Source organism: Somniosus microcephalus, chromosome 17 (genome assembly GCF_052327205.1).
Source record: "Somniosus microcephalus isolate GS21.2 chromosome 17, FLI_Smic_1.0, whole genome shotgun sequence".
NCBI classification, from domain to species: domain Eukaryota; kingdom Metazoa; phylum Chordata; class Chondrichthyes; order Squaliformes; family Somniosidae; genus Somniosus; species Somniosus microcephalus.
Window position 1 is genome coordinate 7,250,423 of NC_141003.1, and position 27,903 is coordinate 7,278,325.

The 27,903-nt window shown below is 44.4% G+C and overlaps 1 protein-coding gene across 1 annotated transcript in view; it reads right to left on the reverse strand.

The window, feature by feature from the left end:
• Window positions 1-27,903, reverse strand: part of usp44 (ubiquitin specific peptidase 44) — a 58,766-nt gene that overhangs the window by 20,878 nt on the left and 9,985 nt on the right. Inside the window, exon 2 of the mRNA XM_086009878.1 lies at window positions 21,657-23,115. Within this exon, the coding sequence (XP_085866004.1) occupies window positions 21,657-23,060 (1,404 nt within the window). The 5' untranslated portion in view covers window positions 23,061-23,115. The remainder of the gene's footprint in view (window positions 1-21,656; window positions 23,116-27,903) is intronic.

Here is a 27,903-nt window from a genome sequence, read left to right on the forward strand (position 1 = left end):
CCCAGGTCTCTTTGCACTTCCCCTTCTCCCAATCTATTGCCATTCAGATAATAATCTGCCTTCCTGTTTTTGCCACCAAAGTGGATAACCTCACATTTATCCACATTATAGTGCATTTGCCATGTTTCTGCCCAATCACCCAACTTGTCCAAATCATACTGGAGTTTCACGACATCCTCCTCACAGCATACCCTCCCACCCAGCTTTGTGTCGTCTGCAAATTTGGAGATATTACATCCAATTCCCTCGTCCAGATCATTAATATATATTGTGAACAGCTGGGGTCCTAGGACCGATCCTTGTGGTACCCCACTAGTCACTGCCTGCCACTCGGAAAATGACCCATTTATTCCAACTCTTTGCTTTCTATCCGCCAACCAGTTCTCTATCCAAGTCAATACCTTGCCCCCAATCCCATGTCCCTTAATTTTGCACGCTAACTTCTTATGTGGGACCTTATCGAAAGCCTTCTGAAAGTCCAAATACACCACATCCACTGGTTCTCCCTTATCTATTTTACCAGTTACATCCTCAAAAAATTCCAGTAGATTAGTCAAGCACGATTTACCTTTTGTAAATCCATGTTGACTTTGTCCGATCCTGTCACTGCTTTCCAAGTGCTCTGCTATTACATCTTTTATAATGGACTCTAGCATTTTCCCCACTACCGATGTCAGGCTTACCGGTCTATAATTCCCTGCTTTTTCTCTACCACCTTTTTTGAATAGTGGGGTAACATTAACTACCCTCCAATCCATGGGTACTGTTCCAGAGTCTAACGAGTTCTGGAAGATGACCAGCAATGCATCTACTATTTCTAGGGCCACTTCCTTAAGTACCCTGGGATGTAGGTTATCAGGCCCTGGGGATTTATCGGCCTTCAGTCCCATCAATTTTCCTAACACCATTTCCCTACAAATACTGATTTCTTTCAGTTCCACCCTTTCATCAGACCCTATGTTCCCCGGCATCTCTGGGAGGTTATTTGTGTCCTCCTTTGTGAAGACAGAACCAAAATATGTATTTATTTGGTCTGCCATTTCTTTGTTCCCCATTATAAATTCCCCTGATTCTGACTGCAAGGGACCTACGCTTGACTTCACCAATCTTTTTCTCTTCACATATCTATAAAAGCTTTTACAGTAAGTTTTTATGTTCCCTGAAAGCTTACTCTCATATTCTATTTTCCCCTTCTTAATTATTCCCTTTGTCCTCCTTTGTTGAATTCTAAACTGCTCCCAATCCTCAGTATTATTGCTTTTTCTGGCCAATTTATATGTCCTCTCCTTGGATCTTATGCTATCCCTAATTTCCCTTGTTAGCCACAGTTGAGTCACCTTTTTTGTTTTATTTTTATGCCAAACTGGGATGAACAAATTCTGTAGTTCATCCATGCGATCTTTGAATGTTTGCCATTGCCTATCCACTGTCAACCCTTTGAGTGATATTCCCCAATCAATCCTACCCAACTCGCCCCTCAGACCATCGTAGTTTCCTTTATTTAAATTTAGGACCCTAGTCTCCGAGTCAACTACTTCATTCTCCATCTTAATGAAGAATTCGATCATATTATGAGGCATCAGAGCTGGATTGGATGCCCCCAGACTGGCTATACCCAGGCTGCCAGCCATACGAGCAGGCCTTGGCACACTTGCTCGGTAATGGCTGAAGGGAACGGACTCCACAGCTTCAGAATCAGCGTGGGGTCTGTTGCAGATCTGCGCCATTTTCTGCAGCTAGTCCATAGCACAGCAGCAGCACGGCCAGTGGAAGGCAAGGTTAAAAATGCACACCGCCTCCTTTCAGTCTAACAGAGAGATCATTTGCAGCATTAGCCAGTGTGTTGCCCACAGATGTATGAAACAAGTAACTGATCCATTAGTCAGCATAGCCAGCTACTTCAGCTCACTTCCACAGTGAATATCAGATGGCACGGACTGCTTTCGCATCCTCGGTCACTTTCACTCCTTTTCCTCTCCCAGTGCTACCTCCTCAAGCTCATTAACTGCATCCTGCAAGATGTGTGATGTGCCAGTGCTTGCAAACTTTGGGGAGAAGAACACAGGGTGCTGTGAGGTTCCGTCTTGCCCTGGCCTATTAGCAGTTCCAGGCCTATAATGATAGAAGTGGAGTCTTATTCAGATTTTAATTATTGTTGGGAGATTTTGTAATTTTTTTTTTAAACTTTGTCTCTTATCTCTCTCAATTCAATTCAATTCAAATCGCTTTATTGGCATAAGGTACATCTTATGTTGCCAAAGCATCGAAAAACATTTATGGTTGAACACATAAACGCAGATCTATCCATACAGTGTATAAACAGATATATCCGAGTGTATAAATATACATTCGTATAATTTGTATATACTCTTTTCTTAGGTTTAATGGTTGTCCCTCTGTTTATGGCAAGCTGTGACATAGTGTGCCGCTAAGGTTACACAATTTCTCTGTTCCCCTAGTAGGTATGGGAGTTTTTGGTCGTCATTCAAATTTCTGAATTCAGGGCATATTTTTGTGAATTTTGGGTAGAAATTCTCCCTGATGCCCTGATATTTTCCACAAGCTGTGAGGAAGTGCATCTCTGTCTCCACCACTCCCTGACTGCAGTGAGAGCATATCCTGTCCTCTCTTGGTAGCCGGGTCTGTCTGTGTCTGCCTTTTTCGATGGCCAGGCTATGTTCACTAAGTCTGTACCTTGTCAAGGTTTTTCTGTTTGCTATCCTTTACCATGGTCAGGTATTCAGCCATGTTGTATTGTCTGTTTAGGGCCAAGTAGCAAATGAGTTTGTTTTGGGTTTTTGTTGTTTCTGCCCAATATGACAGATATTTTTCCTTTTGCTTAGTGACAATTGTGTTGGGTCGAATTCTCTGTGCTACGATGTCACTGTCCTGGGGCTGGTTATTGTTAGTAGTTACTTCACTGAGTCCCAGGACTAGTTGACTGAGGGTATTCTTCTTTATGGTCCTCTCTCGGCATTTCAGGGCTTCGTAATGATAGCAGTGGGGGTTGCTCATTTTTAGGTGTTTCCAAAATTTGGTGGCTCTTTTTTGGATAGTAATTATTAATGGATATTGGCCTAGTTCTGCCCTGCATGCATTGTTTACGGTTTTCCTTTGAGTCCGGAGGATACTTTTACAGAATTCTGCATGTAGGATCTCAATTGGGTGTTTGTCCCATTTTGCAAATTCTTGTTGTGTTAGCGGTCCCCACACCTCACTGCCATAGAGTGCAATTGGTTCAATTACTGATTTAAAAATTGAGCCAAATGCTAATCGGGATTTCTATTTGGATTGATTTTTAAATGGCATAGAAAGCCCTTCTAGCTTTCTTTCAGTTCATTCACAGCCAGATGAAAATTTCCCGTAGAGCTGATTTTTAAGCCCAAGTATGTGTAGTTAGTGGTTTGTTCAATTTTAGTTGTTCCTAGTGTGAAATTTATTCTGGGTCCCTGATGTCTGGATCTTTGCTGGAACACAAGGACTTTGGTTTTTTGGGGGTTTATTGTCAGGGCCCAGGTCTGACAGAATGACTCTAGCAGATCCAGGTTCTGCTGTAGACCCTCCTTAGTTGGTGACAGCAGAACCAGGTCATCTGCATAGAGGAGGAATTTAACCTTGGATTCATATAGGGTGAGGCCGGGTGCTGTAGATTGTTCAAGTAGTTTTGCCAATTCATTTATGTAAATATTAAAGAGTGTCGGTGAGATGGGCGAGCCCTGCGTCACGCCACGCCCCTGTGGGAAGTATTTTGTTTGTTTGTCTCCAATTTTAACTGCACATTTATTGTTTGTATACATTGATTTAATTACGTCATATGTTTTTCCCCCTACACCACTTTCAATAAGTTTCAAGAATAGACCGTCGTACCAGATGGAATCGAAAGCCTTCTGGAAATCTATAAAGCAGGCAAAAATTTTGCTTTTGTTTTGATGAACATGTTTGTCAATTAGGGTCTGCAGGGTGAAGATATGATCTGATGTTCTATAGTTTGGTAGGAATCCAATTTGGCTTTTACTCAAGACATTGTGCTCCTCAAGGAAGTTTATAAGTCTTTTGTTTATGATACTACAGAAAACCTTCCCCAGGTTACTGTTTACACAGATGCCTCGATAGATATTTGGGTCAACTTTGTCCCCACTTTTGTATATGGGCGTTATGAGTCCTTTGTTCCAGATATCAGGGAAGTAACCGACACTCAGAACCAAGTTGAAGAGTTTCAGTATAGCCAATTTCATTTTATCGTCCGTGTGTTTAATCATCTCGCTTAGGATGCCGTCTGCACCGCAAGCTTTTCCTGGTCGCAGGTCTTTGAGTTTTTCACAGCTCTTTTTCAGATATTATGGGGTCTATCGGGTTTTGGTTATCTTTTATGGCAAATTTGAGCTTTTCCAGTTTTTCGCATATTTGGTGTTGCTCTGGCCTTAGTGTGTTTTTCTGGTATAATTTTTCAAAATGGTTTTCCCATGTGTCTCCGTTTTGAATGGCCAATTCATCGTGTTGTTTTTTTGTGTAATGTATTCCAGTTGTCCCAGAAACAATTGGAATCAGTGGATTCCTCAATGGAGATGAGTGTATTCTTAATATACTGCTCTTTCTTGGTTCTGAGTGTGTTTTTGTATTGTGTTAGTGCCTGACAATAAGTAAGGCGTAATTCCTCGTTTTCTGGTTGTCTGTGTTTTTGGTTTGATATTTTTCTGAGTTTTTTCCTCATGTTCTGGCAATCGGAGTCAAACCATTTTTCGTAGTTTTTTGTTTTGGGTTTGTTCTTGCGAACTTTCAAGTTTGACATTGATGCCAAATTATCAAAAATATTATTTAGGTTATTCACTGCCCGGTTTACGCCTTCTTTATTGTGTGTGTATTTTCCAGAAAGGTGTCCAAGAGAGCTTGAGTTGATTGATTGCTAATTGCTTTCTGGTATTTTTCCGTGCTGTTTTTGGCCCATCTGTAGGATTTTTTAATGTTGTACAGCTTACTGGGTTGTGTTTCTGTGTTGGTTGTTTCTGTCCTTTTAAGATATGCAGTAATTTGACTGTGATCTGACAGTGCTGTTTGTGGTTTGACTGTGAATGCTCTGAAAGAGGATGGGTCTAGATCTGTAATCATATAGTCTACGGTGCTGAAGCCAAGAGGTGAGCAATAGGTGGATCTTCCTAGGTAGTCTCCCATGAACCTACCATTGACAATGTACAGACTCAAGCTTCGACAGAGCTGCAGGAGCTGTTTTCCGTTAGCATTTGTCTGTTTGTCGCAGTTATGCCTGTGTGGATGGGAAGGGAGAGCAAAGTGGTTATTCCCAAATATGTAATTATTCCCCTGATTATTGGTGAAGTCTGGTTCTTCGCCAGTTCTTGAGTGGAGGTCACCACAGATCAACACATTTCCCTGGGCCTGGAATTGGATAATCTCCCTCTCTATGTTGGAGAAGGTGTCCTCTTTAAAGTACGGGGATTCTGTCGGGGGGATATAGAGTGTGCAAATGAAAACATCTTTCATGCTAGAGATGATGCCCCTCTTAATTTTGAGCCATAGGTGGTTTTCGCCCTTTTTTTATAAATTTAATGTAATTCCTAAGCTCTGCTTTAAGCCAAATCAGTATGCCTCCAGATTCTCTGCCCTGGGTTACTCCTGGCAATTTATTGGAGGGGACCACCAGCTCTGTGTACCCAATGGGACAGCCGGTGTGCCCTTCTCCTCTACACCAGGTTTCCTGTAAAAAGATAGTATCTAGATCTTTAATCTCATCTAGGAACTCTGGGGTCCCACTCTTCATGCCAAGCATAGAAGAGCTTAGACCTTGGATATTCCAGGTTGAGATATATAAGGATTTCATGCTAAAATTGATCTTTTACTGTGATGGGTTAAAATATGATAAATAGTGATATGTGTTTGTCGTGTCTAAATGGGGAAAAAAGAACATTTCAATTGTCTATAAATGCTGAGGATAATTGGTTACAACTCTTTCTAACAACTAGTCCTTATTTTTTTCTGATCCATAAGGCGGGAGTAGATGCTGCTGATCGTCTGCATTATGTCTCTTAATGGATTGTCTCTGCCTGTGGTATTGCGTACGCACTTTCTTTCTTGCCCTCTCTTTATTTCACTTTCTGTACATGATTTTACATTGAATTAAATATTCTAACTGATACTTCCTGGTTCAAGACTGCGCATCTCACTGAGAATTCTTCAATCTGATTGGTTGAAGAGACGTGCTGTTGCTTGCCCTGCTCACACAGGTCCCAGATCCCCCATCGGGGGCGCCGCACTGTATTGGACTCCTGATGACCGTAAGTTGTCGCTACAAAGCCCACGAAAAGTCTGTGGGCAGCTATTGTCTGTAGCTTATACCACTTCAAAACAAAATCTTAGAAGTCACCACAATCAAACGTTTGATCTGAGCCTGTTTGCCTGACAGTTAGGCTTTGTGGCCTTAAAGGGACACCGCTTCACTTTAGCAGCAATATACTGTGATGTGCATTGCATGATGTAACATTCCTGTCTTTCTAAAACAGCACTTTACCCAACGGTGGCATAGTGGTTAGCACTGTTGCCTCACAGCGCCAGAGACCCGGGTTCGAATCCGGCCTCGGGTGACTGTCTGTGTGGAGTTTGCACATTCTCCCCGTGTTTGCGTGGGTTTCCTCCGGGTGCTCCGGTTTCCTCCCACAGTCCAAAGATGTGCGGGTTAGGTTGATTGGCCATGATAAATTGACTCTTAGTGTTAGGGGATTAAATACGTGGGGTTACATGTTGGTGTAGGGGTTACGGGGAATCGGGTGGGATATGTCGGTGCAGGCTCGATGGGCCGAAATGGCCTCTATCTGCATTGTGGGGTTTCTGTGATTTCTGTGAATCTGTGATTAACATGAGCAATGTCACAGGAGAGCATATATATTGATGTTCCACATAAAGTAATTCTATAATGACGTATACAAGGCCACAAAGCCTAACTGTCAAGCAAACTGGCTCAGATCAAATGTTTGATTGTTTGATGAGGGGACAGTGAAGGATGAGATCAGGTTAATTGCTCTTTAGGCTGCAAGTCAGAACCCAAGAGCTGAAATATCTGGCTATTTTACCTCTTTAAAAAAAAAAGTAGTGACTTCTAAGGTTTTGTTTTGAAGTGATATAAGCTACAATGGCTCGGATTTTGCGATCAGTTGCGAACGAATGGCACTTGCCATTCATTACACTTACAGCTGCCCACAGACTTTTCAGCGGCAACTTACAGTCATCGCGAGACCGATACAGCACAGCGCCCTCTATGGGGAATCTGGGACCTGAGCGAGCAGGACAAACAACAGCATGACTCTTCAACCAACCAAGCAGATTGAAGAATTCTTACCGAGACACACAGTCTAAACCAGGAAGTGTAAGTTAGAATAATCAATTCAATGTAAAATCATGCACAGAAAGCAAAATAAAGAGGGAAAAATTTGATTGGAGAGAAATAAGAAAAAATTTTTTTTATAAAATCTCCAACAATAATTAAAATCTGAAGGAATAGGACTCCACACTTGTAAAAGTAAATTTTCAGGGCCAGAGAGGCTGTTTGGTAGTAATTAAGATTTACCACACCGTTAAAAATGCACTTATACTTGAATGGACAAGCCCCAACTTTCTGACGTGTTTAGTGGGTATCCAGTGGGTAAGTACTGCAACTTCACACCCTTCATCTGTTCTGCCAGGTAGCGAAGCTTTTTCTTAATTCGTTCACGAGATGTGGGCGCCGCTGGCAAGGCCAGCATTTATTGCCCATTCCCAATTGCCCTCGAGAAGGTGGTGGTGAGCCGCCTTCTTTCACCACTGCAGTCCATGTGGTGAAGGTACTCCCACAGTGCTGTTTGGGAGCGAGTTCCAGGATTTTGACCCAGTGACGATGAAGGAACAGTGATATACTTCCAAGTCAGGATAGTGTGCCACTTGGAAGGGAACTTGGAGGTGCTCCCATGCGCCTGCTACCCTTGTCCTTCTAGGTGGAAGAGGTCACGGGTTTGGGAGTTGCTTTTCAGGAGGCGCCGCACCTCAGAGCTAATGAAGGCTCTGTCCCCAGTGCTGTACCGCCTGCTCTTGGTAGCGACGGGTTTGCAGTCGGGGGTGAGGTTAGCGAACAGGGAAGGTGGCGGCACCTTGAGGGTGGATAGGCTGCAGGTGTTACGCGGTGGGCGGTTTAACATTCGCTGGTTGTCGACTGTGAGTGGGGGGGAGGGGTCCACCGTATGCTAGGGTTACACTTTGGAGGTGGGATTGGAAGTCCAGCCCTAGTAGGACGGCAGCGCAGAGCTGGGGGAGGACGAGGAGTTTAAAATTTTTATACTCCGTACCCTTAACCGACAAGGTCACAACACAGTAGCCGCTAATGTCCGTGGCATGGGACCTCGATGCCATCGAGATTCGGTTGCGCGTTGGCAGGACAGGGAGGGAGTAGTGGCTCACCGTGTCTGGGTGGATGAAGCTCTCCGTGCTTCCGCTGTCGAACAGGCAGGTCGTGGCGTGGCCGTTTACTTTGATGTCCATCATCGACTTGGACAGGTGGTGTGGGCGGGCTTGATCCAGAGTGACGGAGGCTAGTGTGTAGGTAAGCGAGTCGTTGTCGTCTGCGGGCGAGGCGGTCGTCGGGTCCGGGGGCCCGGTGGCAGTCGGGCGTGGTGGGTAAAATGGCGTCTCCCACGAGGTAGGACAAAATGGCGGAGAAGATGGCTGCCCCCATAACTCACGAGGCACTATTGGGGTCGGTTGCCTTGATCAAAGATGGCCGCCCCATGACTCACGTGTGGGGATGCTGGCCTCAGTTGCCTTGAAAGAAGATGGCCGCCCCCACAGTTCGCATGAGGCACTGCTGGCCTCTGAAGATCCGCTCCTGCAGGCCTTAGAGAAGTGGCCTTTCTTCCTGCAGGTTGAGCAGGTAGAGTTCCTGGCTGGGCAGCGCGACCTCGGGTGCTTCTCCTGGCCGCAAAAGAAGCAGCCGGCGGCCCGATTGCGGGTGCCCGATGTCGGAGCCGGTACCGGGGGTGGCGGTCCCGGTTGGGTCCGGGACGCCGACGTAGGTCCCGGGGGCAGCGCTGCGAAGGGTGTTGCGGTAGGGGTCAGGCCCGAGTCCCAGGGTCGCGAGCAGTACCTGGAAAACGCCTCCTGGTCCTGATGGGCCACCTCTAGGGAGAGAGCGAGGGCTTCAGCTTTGTCCAGGTCGAGGTCTTTAGCTTCAAGCAGTCTTTGCCGTGAGTAGTCGGACCGTAGGCCTTTCACAAAGGCATCGCGGATATCATCTTCCGTATTTTCAACAGCCGTCACCGCTTTAAAGTCACAGTTCCTGCCGAGTGCTCTTAGCGCCCGTAAAAATTCAGCTACAGACTCTCCTGGCTGTTGCGGGCGGGATCTTAGGAGGTGCCTGGTGTACATGTAATTTACCGGGCTCCGGTACTGCTGTTTCAGTAGGTTGATAGCGGCCTCGTATGTAGTCGTGTCCTGGATGAGTGCGTATACTCTCGGGCTCGCTTGGGCGTTCAGAACTCTTAGTTTGGATCTCTGAGGGACGCCGGATTCTTCCAGGTAGGATTCGAAGCAGTCCAGCCAGTGTTTGAAGTTGAGGGCTGAGTTTGCTGCCTGTGGGTTTAGATCCAGGTACGGTGGTTTGAGGGCTTGCAGCCAGGCCGGCTGGTGTGGCTGGCGTAGCCCGGTGTCTGAAAGCTGCTGTGGCTGTGCTTCTGGGAGGGCTTCTTGGCTGGCCAGTAGTAGACATCTTTAAAATTTAGTCAATAAAATTGATATACCTATCAATTCGTCCAACAAAAAGCGACAAGTTAGGAACGTAACTAAAGGTTTTTATTGACTAAATAACAGAGCCCACCCTCGTGGGTGATCGGGTCCAACAAGGAGGAATACCAGCCAGTCGACTACCTTTATACCTGGGCAGGTAGGTGGAGCCATGGGCGGAGTCGGAGGTGGTCAGCCCAGGTATAACAGCGCGACAAGAGGCGACCTCGTATAGTGATACAACAGTGAGAACAGTGATAACAATACAACAGTGATAACTATAGTGTAACGATAGTGAACGATAAAAGTGGTTTACCACACAGTCCATGTGGTGAAGGTACTCCCACAGTGCTGTTTGGGAGCGAGTTCCAGGATTTTGACCCAGTGACGATGAAGGAACAGTGATATACTTCCAAGTCAGGATAGTGTGCCACTTGGAAGGGAACTTGGAGGTGGTGGTGCTCCCATGCGCCTGCTACCCTTGTCCTTCTAGGTGGAAGAGGTCACGGGTTTGGGAGTTGCTGCAGTGCATCTTGTAGATGGTACACACTGCAGCCATGGAAGGTTGTGGAGCAGCAGGGCAACTCGGACAGCAACTTCCTCATTTCCGCGTTTAACTGCGCATGTGCAGATGCCGGAAGTTGCTGTCCAATTCACTCCATAATAACAGCCTCACTGTTACTCCGATCACAAAATCCGGGTCAATATGTTACGGTATCTTCTTTTGGTGACATGAATTCCAAATGACAAGACTTCTTTTTAACCCCAGAGTTTGATTAGAGAATTTAGTGGATAGGAAAGTGGTTGATAGTTTCAGTCAAGAAGCATACTATTTTGCATCTGCAACATATGCTGTCATCCATACGCACTTGCATATCATTTTTAATATTAAATATCCTGTGGTGTTGCTCGTGGTAAGTTGAAGATATGCTGTTTTAGAATAAGACTGTTATATCATGTAAAGCACAGTGATCAAGTCAAATTGCATTATTACATTATATTCTGGTTTTTTTTTTAAACTAGGCTTTTGGGCATTGAATTGCCTGAGTCTCCATTCTTCAATGGAAACTTTGACCTTGATTACTACTGTCTGCTCCTTTACCTACGTAAAAGCTTAATCTCTTACTTTTTGTAAAGTCCAGGATACAAGGCAAAATGTACCAGAGTGGAGGCAGGGCAAGTTTAGGAGCAATGGAAGGGAGTTTGGTCGCACTGGGGTTAGTCGCAGGGTTTGGTACAACAGTGACACTGGGAAATATAGGCATATGTACTGTGACACAGATTAGGCAAATCCAATAAGCTTTTTCTTGCCTTCTGTTTAATGTTTTTAAACTGATTTGTAGTTTTTGGCCTGGGAAATATGATCTGTCAGAGCGTTATTTGTCCACCAGTCGGAGACCAGGAGGGTGAGAGACATCTTGTGGTAATTTCCAGTGAGTTTATCAGCAGCACAAGGGGTTTATTGTTCATCCCACACAGACTACCCCTCAGATTACTGCACACATGATCACATTGCGGTTTATAGGAAGCAAAGCTTTGTCTGGAGAAATGGTGCCCAGATCATACTCTGTCAGCACAAGGTAACATCCTCAGACTCACTCACCCAAGCAGGGCCACAGGAGATCGGCTGATAGAAGTGGTATGTGCGCAAATTTCATGTCTGTCACTCACACTTCCTTGTCATACAAATGAGAGAAAATTTCTTGCAGCTGATTAAATTTCCTCCAGTAAATTGGTTTTAATTGAATGCCAGTCACTTGGAACATATGGAGTACCTCACTAACAGAAGATACCTTATTACCGCTGGAGTCGACCTACATGATTTAATGACTTGAGTAATCACACAAACCGAAAAGAATCCAGGCACATCATCCCGAGATTCGGACTTCAAATTTGAAAGGCAATTTTTGGTGCGGGAACTGTGCAGTGTATGGTCAAAGAATTAAATTCTGGCCCAGGGCTCTTGTTTACTTAGAATTTTTGATGTTAAGCGGACATAGCTCCACCCAAGCAGTAGAATAATACATTGTGCATTAAATGGAACAACTCTGTCCTTTCACAGAAAGATCATTTCATTTACTACTAGCAATAATGAAAATGAAAGATTGCGAGAGCGATTTACTGATCTGAGACACACCTGCTATACTTCAGGCATCACACTGTCACATGCAAACTTCTAGCTCACACAAAGCATCATCAAAGGGAATCATTTCCTGCTGGCATCTGACTTTGGGGAACTGCCAGGGATTTATAAGCACCTGCCAATTTACATAAAAACAATTAATCTGAAATTGGCCTCAGGATGGGAACCAGGAATTGGCCTCAGGATGGGAACCAGGAATTGGCCTCAGGATGGGAACCAGGAATTGGCCTCAGGATGGGAACCAGGAATTGGCCTCAGGATGGGCCAATTTGTAAACCTCTTTTGTTGAACAGAAACAGTGGCTATTGTGATCAAATGTTTTGCAGTGGTTAGACTAAATGACCAATCAAAAATCGAAACAGCGACTGCCTGGATACAAAAGCAAAATACTGCGGATGCTGGAAATCTGAAATAAAAACAGAAAATGCTGGAAATGCTCAGCGGGTCAGGCAGCATCTGTGGAGAGAGAAAAAGAGTTAACGTTTCAGCTCGATGACCCTTCATTAGGACTGGAAAAAGTTAGAGATATAGCAGGTTTTATGCAAGTGCAGAGGCAGGGAAAGGGGAGGAAAGAACAAAAGAACTGCCTGGGTACAGTCAATTCTCAGTTAGAAACAGATCCATTGGATTTTTGCCTTAAAAGCCATCAAAATCCCAGGCTTCACGGAATGTTGGCATTTAACACGCACTAAAAACAATACCCTACAAAATTTTAAAAAATTAAAAGCCAAGATCTTAAGTATACCTTACCTGGACCTAAAGAATAATTAAGTTTGTTTTTGCTGGTCCCGAGCCAGTTGCTCAGGACTTGCAAAGAGGTCCTCATCACTGACATTACAACTGAAGCCAGAGCCTCCGTGCAGACTCTATCTCCTAACTAGGGGAGCAGCAGACTGGGCTTGGCGCCCACCCGCATATCAATGTCAGCAGCTGGAAACTACCCAAAGGAACAGATCAAAAAAGGTGGCAGAGAAAAAGCAGGGAATTATAGGCCGGTAAGCCTGACATCAGCAGTGGGGAAAATGCTAGAGTCCATCATAAAAGATGTAATCGCAGAGCACTTGGAAAACAGTGACAGGATCGGACAAAGTCAACATGGATTTACAAAAGATAAATCGTGCTTGACTAATCTACTGGAATTTTTTGAGGATGTAACTGGTAAAATAGATAAGGGAGAACCAGTGGATGTGGTGTATTTGGACTTTCAGAAGGCTTTCGATAAGGTCCCGCATAAGAGATTAGCGTGCAAAATTAAGGCACATGGGATTGGGGGCAAGGTATTGACTTGGATAGAGAACTGGTTGGCGGTCAGAAAGCAAAGAGTTGGAATAAACGGGTCGTTTTCCGAGTGGCAGGCAGTGACTAGTGGGGTACCGCAGGGATCGGTCCTAGGACCCCAGCTGTTCACAATATATATTAATGATCTGGACGAGGGAATTGGATGTAATATCTCCAAATTTGCAGACGACACAAAGCTGGGTGGGAGGGTATGCTGTGAGGAGGATGTCATGAAACTCCAGTACGATTTGGACAGGTTAGGTGATTGGGCAGAAACATGGCAAATGCACTATAATGTGGATAAATGTGAGGTTATCCACTTTGGTGGCAAAAACAGGAAGGCAGATTATTTGAATGGCAATAGATTGGGAGAAGGGGAAGTGCAAAGAGACCTGGGTGTTCTTGTGCACCAGTCGCTGAAGGTAAGCATGCAGGTGCAGCAGGCGGTTAAGAAGGCAAATGGTATGTTGGCCTTCGTAGCAAGAGGGTTCGAGTACAGGAACAAGGATGTCTTGCTACAGTTGTACAGGGCCTTGGTGAGACCACACCTTGAGTATTGTGTGCAGTTTTGGTCGCCTTATCTGAGGAAGGACGTTCTTGCCATGGAAGGAGTGCAGCGAAGATTCACCAGGCTGATACCTGGGATGGCAGGAATGATGTACGAGGAGAGATTGTGTCGATTGGGCTTATACTCACTGGAGTTTAGAAGATTGAGAGGGGATCTCATCGAAACCTATAAAATTCTGTCAGGCCTGGACAGACTAGATGCTGGAAGGATGTTCCCGATGGTCGGGGAGTCCAGAACCAGGGGTCATAGTCTAAGGATAAGGGGTAGGACATTTAGGATTGAAATTAGGAGGAATTTCTTCACCCAGAGAGTGGTGAACCTGTGGAATTCTCTGCCACAGAGGGCGGTGGAGGCCAGTTCATTAAATATATTCAAGAAAGAGTTAGATATATTTCTTAAGGCTAAAGGGATCAAGGGATATGGGGAGAAGGCAGGGACAGGGTACTGAATTTGGATGATCAGCCATGATCTCATTGAATGGCAGAGCAGGCTCGAAAGGCCTACTCCTGCTCCTATCTTCTATGTTTCTATGTAAGCCCGCTCAAAAATCCATTACAGCTTTTCCCATCCCAAGTAGCCATTATTTGAATGACTGCCTCAGTCCATTGGAATACAAACATTGAACTACGGATCTTCAAAGTTATTTGGCTGTTGCTGTCTACTGAACACACACAGTAAACGTTCTTTGTGAGCAAAGACTACTTATGAAGGGAGAACTTTGCATGGGTTTTCTATAGGGATGGAGTCAAGTCAATCCTATATAGGAACCAAACATTGGCTGAACTAAAATACTAAACCTGGAATTGAAACCACTGGGTGCCGATTGCCGAGTAGTCAATTTTATAATACAGTACGTTAAGTATTCTGACATTATGACTGGAACTAAACTCTTTCCCCCTCAGAATGATTTAGATCTGCTATATTCAGGTATTTCACAGCTTTACTGCCTCATTTATCGTCGTATGAAGATGGCCATCGAACAGTATTTTTTTCTATAGTGACAGAATGCAAAATATTACCCAGAGTATTCATACTAGCCACGCAATTCACTTGTGAAAGCAGTACATTGTATCAAGCCACGCTTTTAATATGACAAGACATAAAAGAAAGACTTGCATTTACAGTATATAGCGCCTTTCACAACCTCAGGACGCTCCGAAGTGCTTTACAGCCAATGAAGTACTTTTGAAGTGTAGTCACTGTTGTAATGTAGGAAACGCGGCAGCCAATTTGCGCACAGCAAGCTCCCACAAACAGCTGTGATAATGACCAGATAATCTGTTTTTAGCGATGTTGATTGAGGGATAAATATTGGCCAGGATGCCGAAGATAACTCCCCTGCGGAATAGTGTCATGGCGCCTCAGACAGTGCAGCACTCCCTCAGTACTGCACTGGAGTGTCGGCCTAGATTTTGTGCTCGAGTCTCTGGAGCGGGACACAACCTTCTGACTCGGAGGCGAGTGTGCTTCCAACCGAGCCACGGCTGACACTAATGTACATGGTGCATTAAACAATCCCAGCTCATTGCAGCACTGTGACTCCAAGGCTAGTACAGGTGGCTCTAGTCTCCTCTAAACTCCAACTTGGCAAGCCACTGTGGACGAAGGAATTTACAGCAGCAACAGCTTCCATTAGAATACCGATCACAATAAATGAAAATGGACATCAAGGAGTGGTAGGAGGGAGGTTATCAAAGGTATGTTCAAAAAACAAAAAATAGAAAATGCTGAAAAAACTTCCATATGGCTCTTAAAAAGACAGAAGAGATGAGAACCTATCAGTGCCGATTCTAAAGACGTGAGAAAAATCATAATGGCAGCCAAAGACTGAATTTTTAGCCCCAGCTGAAATATAAATATTATTAAAAATGAAATATAACATTCTTCTCACATGTAGTGAGCACAGTTGGCTGTGCAACATTCTACAAACTTCTGCCTTTTCACATTATGAGCCTCGTTAGTGGACATTTTCCCCGGAGGAGAGTCTTGATCACGGACACGGAAAGGCCTCGGTTTAGTATTCACTGCTTTTCAATAGCCGTCAGGCGAAAAGATACCGGCTGTAGGTATAAAATCCAACCCTCGCTCCCAGAGAGCAGGGCCCAGCTGCAGGGTACAGGAATGCTGGCTCTGAATTTGATGCGTTTTTGAAGCTTAGCCCAAAGGGCCAAGCCAAGGTACCGAACTCTATTCTGAGGGAAGATGTTCACTGGAGCTAAACTTTATTGCAAAGTGAACTTATTTTCCTGAACTAACTCTGACGCAGCAAGAAAACACCACACTGGTTTGCCTGGCAAGCTGATTTATTGCTTTCCTGAATAACTCTGAACATAAAAAGGGCACAGAACTTGAATGGTTCGCAGAATGGGCAATTTTGTCAGATTAATTAAAATGGGCGCTCTGGAGTTATAGCAATGAGCAGTCAGCACCCACCAAGCTCACCGTGAGCAATCATCTAGGAGAAACAGGCAGATAAAAAGTATAACCAAGCACGTAAGCGCTAAAAATCGCATGCATTTCCCTTAAATCTGCTACAAACAGCAGGGTCTGGCTCACCGGCAAATAAAAGCAACGCTGGAAGCTTAGAGAACCGTCTCAAAATCTGAGGGGATGGAGGGGTTGGAAATACAGAACCATGCAGGAGGAGTCACCCATTCTCCCTCCTAAGCACTCACAAATAAGCGAGGCAAAGGATATTGATCAAAGAGCTCAGAGCACAGGAGCCTTAAGGTAATAAGTTGAATTGACTATGTAACTTACAGGAAAGGGTGTTCTCTTCAGTTGGGTGCCCTTAAGTGTCCATCACACTGGCTGTATACAGTACTCTACATAATTAGACTGGTCTATTTTCAACTATTCTGAGGGAACACGAAACATCTAGGGTAGGCTCAGAATATTTCACCTACAGCAAAGTGGTTAGTAACTTTTAAATTCAAATTGCAAGTAACTGGCTATATTACACCATATTTAAAATGTGTTTGATAAAGGCAAAGAAAAAGAATGGGGGAATGTTATGGAGAAATGAGAATCATGTTTTGGAGAGTTATATTTTCAGCTCACGATGACACATACATATTTTGGCTCTGGTGAAATGATTTTGGCTGTTACACAAAGTTATTACTCAAATACACATCTGGAAAATGAGAAATGGATTAGATATGAGATGAGCTTTCTCCTCCAGGCAAGCATTGTATGGTGTGGTACCGAAGCTATCCAGACAAGTTCAGTACAGGAAACTATTATCCGGCACCAACGGGACCGGCGTGGTGCCGGTTTATCAAAAAGTCCGGATTACAGAGAGGTATAGTTTAAAAGGTACAAGAGCTCCGTACACAGCAACAAATCCAGGCTTCCCCCTGTTGCTTAGCAACATGTGCAGGAACTCCTGCCACAGACCAAGCGTCCCTGTTGCTTAGCAACAAGTGCACGAACCCCATTACACAGCCACAGATCCAGGAACTGCCATTAATATGAAGTAAAACTTACCTGAACCTACTCCTGAATTTTGCCGGTTAACAGAGATTTCCGGTTATTTAGGTGCCGGTTAAGAGTTTCCTGTACGTTGTTTGCATGCGTGGTGACTGAGCAAGCTGACTTGAGAGACCGGCTCAATGTCATTGCCACTTAGTAATGTTATTTTAATTTAAAATGTCAATATTATGGAAAATTTAATTATTTCAGGACTCTCCTTGCATATGCAAACAGGACATGAGGGAAGAACAAGTCTCTGTGTACCCAGATGGACTCCAGTGACAAGGATTCAAATGCAAAAATAGAAGTTGTTCCATGGAGGCCTTTTTAGTGTTGTACCCTATTCACCCAGACCCAGAATGCACTGAGCTAAATGGCCCTTAAAGGGTCCCAGGTACATTCCCTGAGCTGTTGCTTGATCTCAGTTAGGATGGCTTTAGGGCAAAATAATCGCCTTAGCGTTATCAGTCTTTATTTTGGTGGGGAGCAGGGAGAAAAAACAGAAAGAGCAGGTTCCTGCTACTGATGGCTAGCCCACAAGCTCTGGTGAAAAGTGCACATATGGAACATGAATGGCCTGCTAGCACTTGCTGTCTATGCTCACATGTAAAAAAGAGCTGCAAAGATCTGTGAAACTGGAACTCCCGAGTGACAGGACAGTAATTTAATGCTTATACAGACAAGTACAAACTTGCCTAGATCTTGAGCAAGAACATAGGAACAGTATGCTGGTGAATCTGGCACAGTCAAATTCAGTGAATTTATTACTTCAAATGCAGAACAGTGCAAGGTAACAGAATACAGTATACCAATGTGGCTTCCACTGTATTCATGTGTTACATGCTGAAATATTAATGCTTTCATCGATGATTTCTGCAGGAATCCCAAGTTGCAAATTGGGATATTTCATCTCGTGCACCATCACTTTTAATGAGCTAGTAAATAAGGTAATATGTGCTGTATCATATCACTCGGGAACACCAACATGTTACCACAGGATGGTGGGGTGCACATTTCTTATCCATAACCCTCCATGCTATAACCTCAGTAGTGCCACAAAGTACGTACAGGTAGTCTGACAGCAGAGACACTGGTGTTGGAGGGTGGGTTGGAGAGTCAGAGCTGCGTATAGATGTGGAAGCTGTCCCTATGTCTGTGCATGTTGCCACCAAGGGGCAGCATGTTGATGATGAAGAGGAGGAGGGGACTAAGGATGGAACCTTGAGGGAAGTCAAGGAGACAGTGTGGGGCTGGGAAGAGAAGTGATTGCTGGAGATGCTTTATGATCAGATGGACATGAGTGGAACCAAATGAGGGTGGGCCCATGGACCTGGATGGTGTGGCTGACTGTATTGAAGGCTGCAGCAAGGTTGAGGAGAACGAATGCAGGTAGTCACAGGTGATGTCATTCATGACTTTGGTTAGGACCCTTTTGTTGCCGTTGGACGAGCAGACGCCTGGTAGGATTGGAGGGATTCAAACAAAAGTTGCATGAGAGATGGGCACAGATCGGAGAAGCAACAAGAGAATCAATGCTTCGGAGATGGGGCAGCAGTTAGTGAGGAGAGGGGTACAGGGGGTTTATTCAGCAGGGTGCGATGACTGTGGGCTTGAAAGGCACGGGGACAGTGTTGGAGGAGAGGGAACCATTTACAATACCAGCTAGCACAGGGACCAGGAAGAGAAGCCGAGTGGCCAGGAGTTTAGAGGAAATGGGGTCGAACGAACAGCGGATGAGATCAGCAATGAGGGGCGAGAGAAACAAGAGTGTTCAGAGCTGGAGCAGGAGGAGGATTGGGGAGGCATGTTAAAACATTCTCAACGGGTCCTGAAAGCATACTGAAGAGGAAAGACTACTAATTACAATGCTTGATGTGATCAATTTTTCTTAAAAGTTACTGTACTACTCAAGTGGGTTCACTAGCATTTTACTAGATTCTTAGGTTAAAAGATTTTCAAATCACATTTAGAAATCTAAAACAGAGGTAGCTGACATGACATGCAACATCACCAACGTCCTCAACCTTCCCATTCCACAGCAACAGAAATGTTTAAAAATCGGATCTAGATTTCATTACACAAAAGAAACACATTTTAGGATCATCATCCTTCCCTTCTGCTTTCTCTCCATTTTACAAGTTTGTGGCTTGAACCACATCCAGATCTAAATGACGTGCAATCCTGACACTGCAAAGGGAACTTTGAACATTTAAATTCCACAGAAACCAGTCTAGAATAGGTATAATGCAACTGACATTAGGTGGCCCAACATAGCTTCAAGCCCCCTAATTTACTGCTGTAACCGGTGAGACAGGCTTCATATTAATATCAGCCATGGCTGTATACACAGGCTTCCCTGACTGCAGCAACTTCTGATAAGTTTCTCATGCCAATCTGCAGCACTAGTTTCTGATTAGCTGAAAAGATGACCTTTATACTTACATTTATATGGCACCTTATCAGTATGAAACTTAACACTTTGAAATCCCTCGAGTGCTTTAGACAATGGGGTTTGGAATGATACTAACTTATACAAGCCCATGGTTTTCCGACAAGGATTCCCTGCAAACACTCCAGGAAACCCCCATCCAAAGGCAATGTCAGCTGATCAAAAGGAAACCAGTGCTTTCATTTCAGAAAACATTAGACCAACAGAAATGTCTCAATGGATACAGAAAAGCACAGAAATGAGATAAGCTCAGGTCCCTGGGACCCCTTCGTCGACTCCCGAGTGTCCAGGAACCATAGTTTGAAAAGGTTATGTAGATAAAATAGCAAGTGAGTACAAAGGCAGAAGAAGTTAATTGTTTTAAACCAAAATCAGTAAGAGCAGAAGAGGTAGAAAACATTTAAATTAAATTAATTTAAAAAAGGCAGCAACAGATATTCTTGTGTATTATTTTTAGTTTAGGATTAATATTGCACTAATAAAGTTATCCAAGTTAGCATTTTAGGGTTAATATTATAGTAATATAGACAATCATCCCTGGAAGACAAGGGTTTCCCAGAATCAGCTTCCAAGTTAAACCAGTCTAAACGTCATTGCCAGGTAGGATTCTGCACGGCACATCCTTCCCGCAACTCCATGTTTCAACCTATCCAAACCGGTTTCCATCCCTGCCACAGCACTGAAATGGCCCTCATCAAAGTCACAAATTACACTGTATGTTACTGTGACCATGGTAAATTATTCTTCCTCAACCTTCACTACCTGTCTGCAGCTCTGACACGGTTGACCACATCATCCTCCTTCAACGCCTCTCCTCCGATTTCCAGCTGGGTGGGACTGCCCTCGCCCGGTTCCATTCCTATCTATCCAGTCGTAGCCAGAGAATGTCCTGTAATGGCACCTCTTCCCATTCCACCATTCCATTACCGCTGGAGTCCCCAAAGCATATATCCTTGACCCCTCCTATTCCTCATCTACAGGCTGCCCTCAGCGACATCATCCAAAAAGACGTCAGGTTGCACGTGTACGTTGATGACACCCAGCTCTACCTCACCACCATCTCTCTTGCGATCCCTCCACTGCCTCCGATTTGTCATGCTGCTTGTCCGACATCCAGTACTGGGTGAGCTGAAACTTCCTCTAAGGGAGGAAGACCAAAGCCATCAAGGTCGCCATCACAAACTCTGTTCCCTAGCCACGACTCCATCCCTCTCCCTGGCCACCGTGAGTCTGAACCAGACCGTTCGCAACCTCGGTATCCTAGTTGAGCCTGAGCGGAGCTTCCGACCCCATACCCTCTTCATCACCAAGACCGCCTACTTCCACCTCCCTAACATTGTCTGTCTCCGCTCTTGCGTCAGATCACTGGCTGCAAAAACCCTCACCATTCCTTTGTTACCTCCAGACTCGACTATTCCAATGATCTCCTGGCCGGCTTCGCACCTTGCACCCACCGTAAACTTGAGCTCATCCTAACGCTGCTGCCTGTACCCGAACTCGTCCCAAGTCCTATTCACCCCTCACCCATGTTGTCTAACCTACATTGGCACCTGGTCAACACCTCGATTTTAAAATGGTCATCCTTGTTTTCAAATTCCTCCATGGCCTCGCCCTTCCCGATCTCTGTAACCTCCTCCAGCCCTACAACCAATGTTACCTGTAAACTGCACAGCCGCTCCAGGTCTTCCGTGCAGCCGGCTTTTCAATACTAGAACCGCGCATATGCAGTCATTTGAATGGCCCACGTGGCGCCAAACAAAATTAGAGGGAACATTGCCTACAACCCTCCGAGATCTCTGCGCTCCTCTAATTCTGGCCTCTTGCGCATCCCCGATTTTGTATTGTTATCTTTGCTGCCGAGCTGAAATGCATAAAAAAAATAAAGATTTTCTTAAACTGGAACTTTTGAATCAATCTGGTAATGCACCCCTTTTTGACAATTAAATATTCAGGAAATGCCACAGTAAAGGTTTGAGAAGTAACATGACCAGTACCTGACTGAGTAGCTGTCCGTGGAAAATGGTGTTAATCACATTCAGGACTCTCTTGATTAGCTTCCGCTGTGATATTGGAATAGGGGCTGTATACATTGTACTTGTAGCTTCCAACTCCTGCTGTACTTTATCCAATAGCTCACAGAGGAATTCCTGAGCGTCCTGCTGGGCATATCCACGGAATGTTGGGATCAGTCGCCATACACAGTGTAGCATAGCAAAGGGAGATACCAATGCCCACTTGCCAGACCACATGACCAGAAAAAGGGTATGGAGTTCGTGACACAGAGATATATGTTTTGAGCTTGGCTCCTTTAGCTGAATCAGCTCCCTATCTCTGCTCCTAGATGCTCCCCCACTTAATCCTTCAGAAAGACTGGGTCGCCTTGACCCCTTTTCCTCATCTATCAAAGATGTATTTGAATTAATGTCACTAACCAAATATCGCTTGCTGGAGGACCTAGTTTTCCCATTTGCTGTACTGGCCAGCAGTTCTTGGGTTTGACTTAAATCAAGATGCAAGAAACACTCACAAAATATTTGCAAGTGGCTTAGCACTTGTAGAATGGAGTTCATGTAGCAGGTATTACCCAAGTTCCTTAGTCCCGTCACGCCAGGTGTTACCGTTGGCCTCCGTTTAATAGGAGAATCACCAATTTTTTTCAATCTAACTGTGCTCGAGGTAAGGCCAGTTGTTACTGCTGGATATTTTGCTGGTGTCTGTTGAGCTGATGTGTCAGTAATTTCAGAGGGTTCTTTTATACGTGAACTCTTCCGTGGTGGTGTGCTCAGCAACTCGTCGTGCAGCCGCCGTTTTAGCGCTTGTCGTCTTTTCCTGGCTTCTTCCCTTTTCATTTCAGCCTCTTCCTTTAATTGTTCTTTTTCAAGTCTCAGCTTGCCGCTGCATGTCAGCGCGAACCAAGACTGGAACACTTTAGACATGAGCGACTTACGCCGGTGCCAAAGTGCTGTGAACATCCTATCTTCATTCCGCAGCTGCGCTTGTGCACAGCCCCGAGAAAGGTAAGAGTCATCACCTCCTGCCATCGATCGTAAAGTCCTACCACTTCGAGTTGTACAGTCATAGTTCTGGCTCTTGATTGCACTTAATGTGCTCCGCAACAATTTTAAATCACCTGTCGCATTGTCATTGAGCACATAGTCATCACAAACATAACAAAATACATACAATTCATTTACTTCCAAGGCCACAGGGTGCTTACTTTCCTGAAAATGTTTGAGGGCATGTTCTTCATTGTATCGTCCACAAGCAACGTGTGAACAGCTGAGACACGCCCACATTGACTCTGTAGTATTGCAGTCCACACAATGCCATTTTTGAGGGTTTAAGATTGAATGATCCTGGGCAAGCCGGAGCCGCCCCACATGCTTGCATTTATCCATTGATTTCACGCGTCAGCATTCTGGAAGATGCACGACAAACATCCAACATGTTAACCTGCAAGAAAGGAATACAAAAGAAGCTGAGCATGGATAACAATCATAAAAGTTCATAGAATCACAAATTAAACTTCCACAAGCAGGAAACATGTGGCACTATATGCTGGTGCTTCAATGTATGTCAAAGTGTGAAGGGGTATTTAAATATACAATTCCTCCACATGGCAAATTGGCTGCTCTATAGGCAGTGAGAGAGAGACTGGATACTTTCCCAGGTAAGGATGAACATCTACTAAAGCCTCCAGCTCACAAATGGCACTGCCTGAAGCCTGAACACAGATCTACCAACTTCCCCAACAAAAGTTTGGTGCATGGAGGCCTAAAGGGGAGGGGAAAGAGAAAAAGTGTGAAAAAGTTTTAAAATACAAGTTGTGTCCCAATTGTTTATTTAGTTGATCATAAAGTTAATTTTCCTCACTAGTGTACCTTTAAAAAAAAAATTTCAGAAGGGCGCTTTAAAATAATGCGCTACTGGAGATGGTAATTAAGATAAATCAATTTTAATTCATTTTGAAGATTAAGAATTCTGTTTTTTTTTTAAACAAGCTCAAGTACTGGTTAAAAGGCTCCTCTTGCAACCTACCATCTCTCTCCTCAACTTACTCTACAGGGAGTGGGGGGAAGGAAGGTTGCCTCAGGCCATCAAAACACAATTAACTTCAATTCTACATCTTCAAAAGGTGTAACACTTTTTTTTGAGGTGTTCAATCAGTTGCCCCTGATAACACTGTGGGATTATAGTTTTAAACACATGGTTCTTTTAATTTCCCCCACCCATTTCAATCCATGGGAACCTGTTGTTAAATAACCCTCCAACGCTCTGTCTAAGTTCACAAGACGACGATCCGCTGGGCACATTGAGTACAAGTCAGTCACATCCTCACCACAAATATGGGACAGAATTAGAGGCCACCCAATGAACGTTGAGCAGTACAAGTCATCGGCATTAGAAACAGGACAGCACCTTGTCCCAAATTACATTTTGTCAATGAGTTGATAAAGTACGTTATGCTGGATACACTAATGATTTGACAGTGGAAAAGAAAATCAATTATATACACAACAAATTGTAACCCCCATATCCCAAAGCTTTTTTCTACTACCCCTGTATTATTTTCCAAAACTCAGTGTGTGGCCATCAGACTAGGGAGGCAATAGTTACAAAGGAAAGGACATTTGGGGCCAGGGGAAAATTATTTTCGTTCAAGCTACTCGACTCATTTTTCAGAATGTTATTTTGAAGTTTTAGTAAGAATGTCATTTTTCTTACTAGCATGAAACAAGTGCTCCTTCCCTGCTACACTGCTCCAATGGGGAGTACGCAAGACCATAAGAAACAAAGGGGGGCCTCAACTTCAAAACTGGCAGGAGTGCTGCAAGATCCCGGGAAACTGCACTATAGGGCGGCAATAGCATAGTTCTCCCCCCCCCCCCCCCCCCCAGGTCCACTGGTTTTCAAACCGGTTTAAGGTCACAGTTCTCGTTATTTACTATGGAGCCACTCCAGAACACAGTTATGCGCTCCATTGGCAATATCATTGGAATGGCCTAGCATCGAGGGGACCCTAACCTGCAGGTCTTCATGCCAGTAAGAAAACGATCAAATTCTAAAGGAATCAACTCATTTATTCTATAAAATGGAGTGCACTGAACAGAAACTGTTCCTGCAACACTTTCTTTCATCTTTAAACTTCAATGTTTCAATAAATGCCACAAAGTATGGTTAAACCACTATAGGCTAGAAATGACTGTTGCCAATGAGAGGATGAGTGCTTAATGCTATAATATCCCTCGGTTTGCTATTTTAGCAGAGGTGTCAGGGTTAAGATTTGCATAAATAGCGAACAGAGGAACACTATATGAATGCATTAAGTGTCTTGACTGTCAAGACAGGCAGTAGTAATTGTCACCATTATTGAAGGGTATTGGGCCGTACTGAATTATAACCTAATTAGGCCACAACATTAACTGTCACTCATGCATTGTGAAAATGTTGCTTTTGCTGTGGTTTGTTTTTGAATAATTTTTTAGGTCAGCATGCAGTATGCCATTTCCCGATGTGAACGATTCACAGATGCTACTGCTTTACACCAAATAGTTATTGCGAAAGAACCATTTCCTATCTTTAAACACATTCATGCAATTCTATCAGCTAGAAGTGTATAACATGGAGAGAATCTGGACAGTCAAGAACATAAGAAATAGGAGCAGGAGTAGGCCAATCGGCCCCTCGAGCCTGCTCCACCATTCAATAAGATCATGGCTGATCTGATGCTAACCTCAAATCTTCTGTCACTCTCCATCCACCCGAGCCCATGTGATCTCCCGGGAGAGGCGAAAAACCAGATAAAAAACCCAATGGCCAATCTGGGAGAAAAAAATCTGGGAAATTCCTCTCCGACCCATCTAAACGATCGAAACTTGTCCAGGAGATCACTCTGTCCCTATATTTTCTACAGTACTTACCTTCTGTAAAGACAATCTCCACCCCAGCCAGGAACAGGAATATAACCATCTCCTGAAATCTAACACAGAATTAGAACACAAGAAGTAGGAGCAGAACCAGGCTACACGGCCCCTGGGCCCGCTCCACTACCCACAGGGCCATGACCATTCCGAACCTAGACTCATGTCCAATTTCCTGCCCGCTCCCCGTAACCCTTAATTCCCTTTACTTCTAGGAAACTTCTAGGACCAAATTCCTGAGCAGGCAAATGAGCCTCTGTTTAGCATCTGACCTGAAAGTTGGCACCTCTGACAACAGCACTCCCCAAGTACTGAAGTGTCACTCTAGATTATTTGCTCACGTCTGTAATGGGGCTTGGACCTACAACCTTCTGATACAGTACTACTGACTGAGACAAGCTGAAACGATTATTAGAATAGGCATGAGCCAGCACTTTTCTACTCTCCCAAGCCTAGGATATTTAAACATCAGCTTAGTGCACAGACATGTGCAAAGAAAGGATGGAATTGGCAATGGTTTTTTGGGGCCGATTAAAAGAGCTCATTAGGCTACATCGTAGACATGTCCATTTTAAATAGGACATCCCATTATCCATCAGAAAAGAGGGGGGACACACAGGGGCAGGGAGACCAAGCGCCCCAAAATTGCCCTCGCAACGCGGGGCTCCCCAGCTAGTGGTGTATAATCTAAGGCAACATTCAAGGGCATTACTGAGGGAGTGCTGCATGGTGAAGAGGGACAGTCTTTCAGATGAGATGTTAAATCGAAGTTCTGTCTGCCAACTCTGCTGGTTCAAGTGGACATTTAAGATTCCATGGCACTATTTGAAGAACAGGGATTTCTCCCACTGCATTTGCCAATATCAATTTCAACTAAAAACAGACTAGCCTTTCATCTGATGGCTGTTTTCAGGATGCTGTGGATTCAGAATGGCTGCCATGTTTACCTCCATAACATTCAATGCACCTCAAAAATTCAACTTAAAATGTGTAAAGTGTTTTGATGCAAAAAGGAATACACAAATGCAAATATTCTGGCACAGAAATACCCTAGGCAAGGGAATGAAGGTAAGTATAGAAAGAACAAAAAAAAAATCATGTTGTTCGGTTCAAGAGGAGGCGATGAAATAGTGGGCTGTGCATCAAAAGGATATTCTCGAAAATCATGGTAAATAACCAAGATGGTAGATAATTGTGGATTTACAAAAGGTAAATCGTGCTTGACTAATCTACTGGAATATTTTGAGGATGTATCTGGTAAAATAGATAAGGGAGAACCAGTGGATGTGGTGTATTTGGATTTTCAAAAGGCTTTCGATAAGGTCCCGCATAAGAGATTAGCGTGTAAAATTAAGGCACATGGGATTGGGGGCAAGGTATTGACTTGGATAGAGAACTGGTTGGCAGACAGAAAGCAAAGAGTTGGAATAAATAGGTCTTTTTCTGAGTGGCAGGCAGTGACTAGTGGGGTACCACAGGGATCGGTCCTTGGACCCTAGCTATTCACAATATATATTAATGATCTGGACGAGGGAACTAGATGTAATATCTCCAGGTTTGCAGACGACACAAAGCTGGGTGGGCGTGTGTGCTCCGAGGAGGATGCCGAGAAACTCCAGTATGATTTGGACAGGTTCTGTGATTGGGCAGAAGCAATATAACGTGGATAAATGCGAGGTTATCCACTTTGGTGTCAAAAACAGGAAGGCAGATTATCTGAATGGCAATAGATTGGGAGAAGGGGAAGTGCAACGAGACCTGGGCGTCCTTGTGCACCAGTTGCTGAAAGTAAGCATGCAGGTGCAGCAGGCAGTTAAGAAGGCAAATGGTATGTTGGCCTTCGTAGCAAGAGGGTTTGAGTACAGGAACAAGGATGTCTTGCTGCAGTTGTACAGGGCCTTGGTGAGACCGCACCTTGAGTATTGTGTGCAGTTTTGGTCGCCTTATCTGAGGAAGGATGTTCTTGCCATGGAAGGAGTGCAGCGAAGATTCACCAGGCTGATACCTGGGATGGCAGGAATGACGTATGAGGAGAGATTGGGACGATTGGGCTTGTACTCGCTGGAGTTTAGAAGAATGAGAGGGGATCTCATCGAAACTTATAAAATTCTAACAGGACTAGACAGACTAGATGCTGGAAGGATGCTCCCGATGGTCAGGGAATCCAGAACCAGGGGTCACAGTCTAAGGATAAGGGGTAAGCCATTTAGGACAGAGATGAGAAGGAATTTCTTCACCCAGAGAGTGGTGAACCTGTGGAATTCTCTAGCACAGAAGGTAGTAGAGGCCAATTCATTAAATATATTCAAGAAGGAGTTGG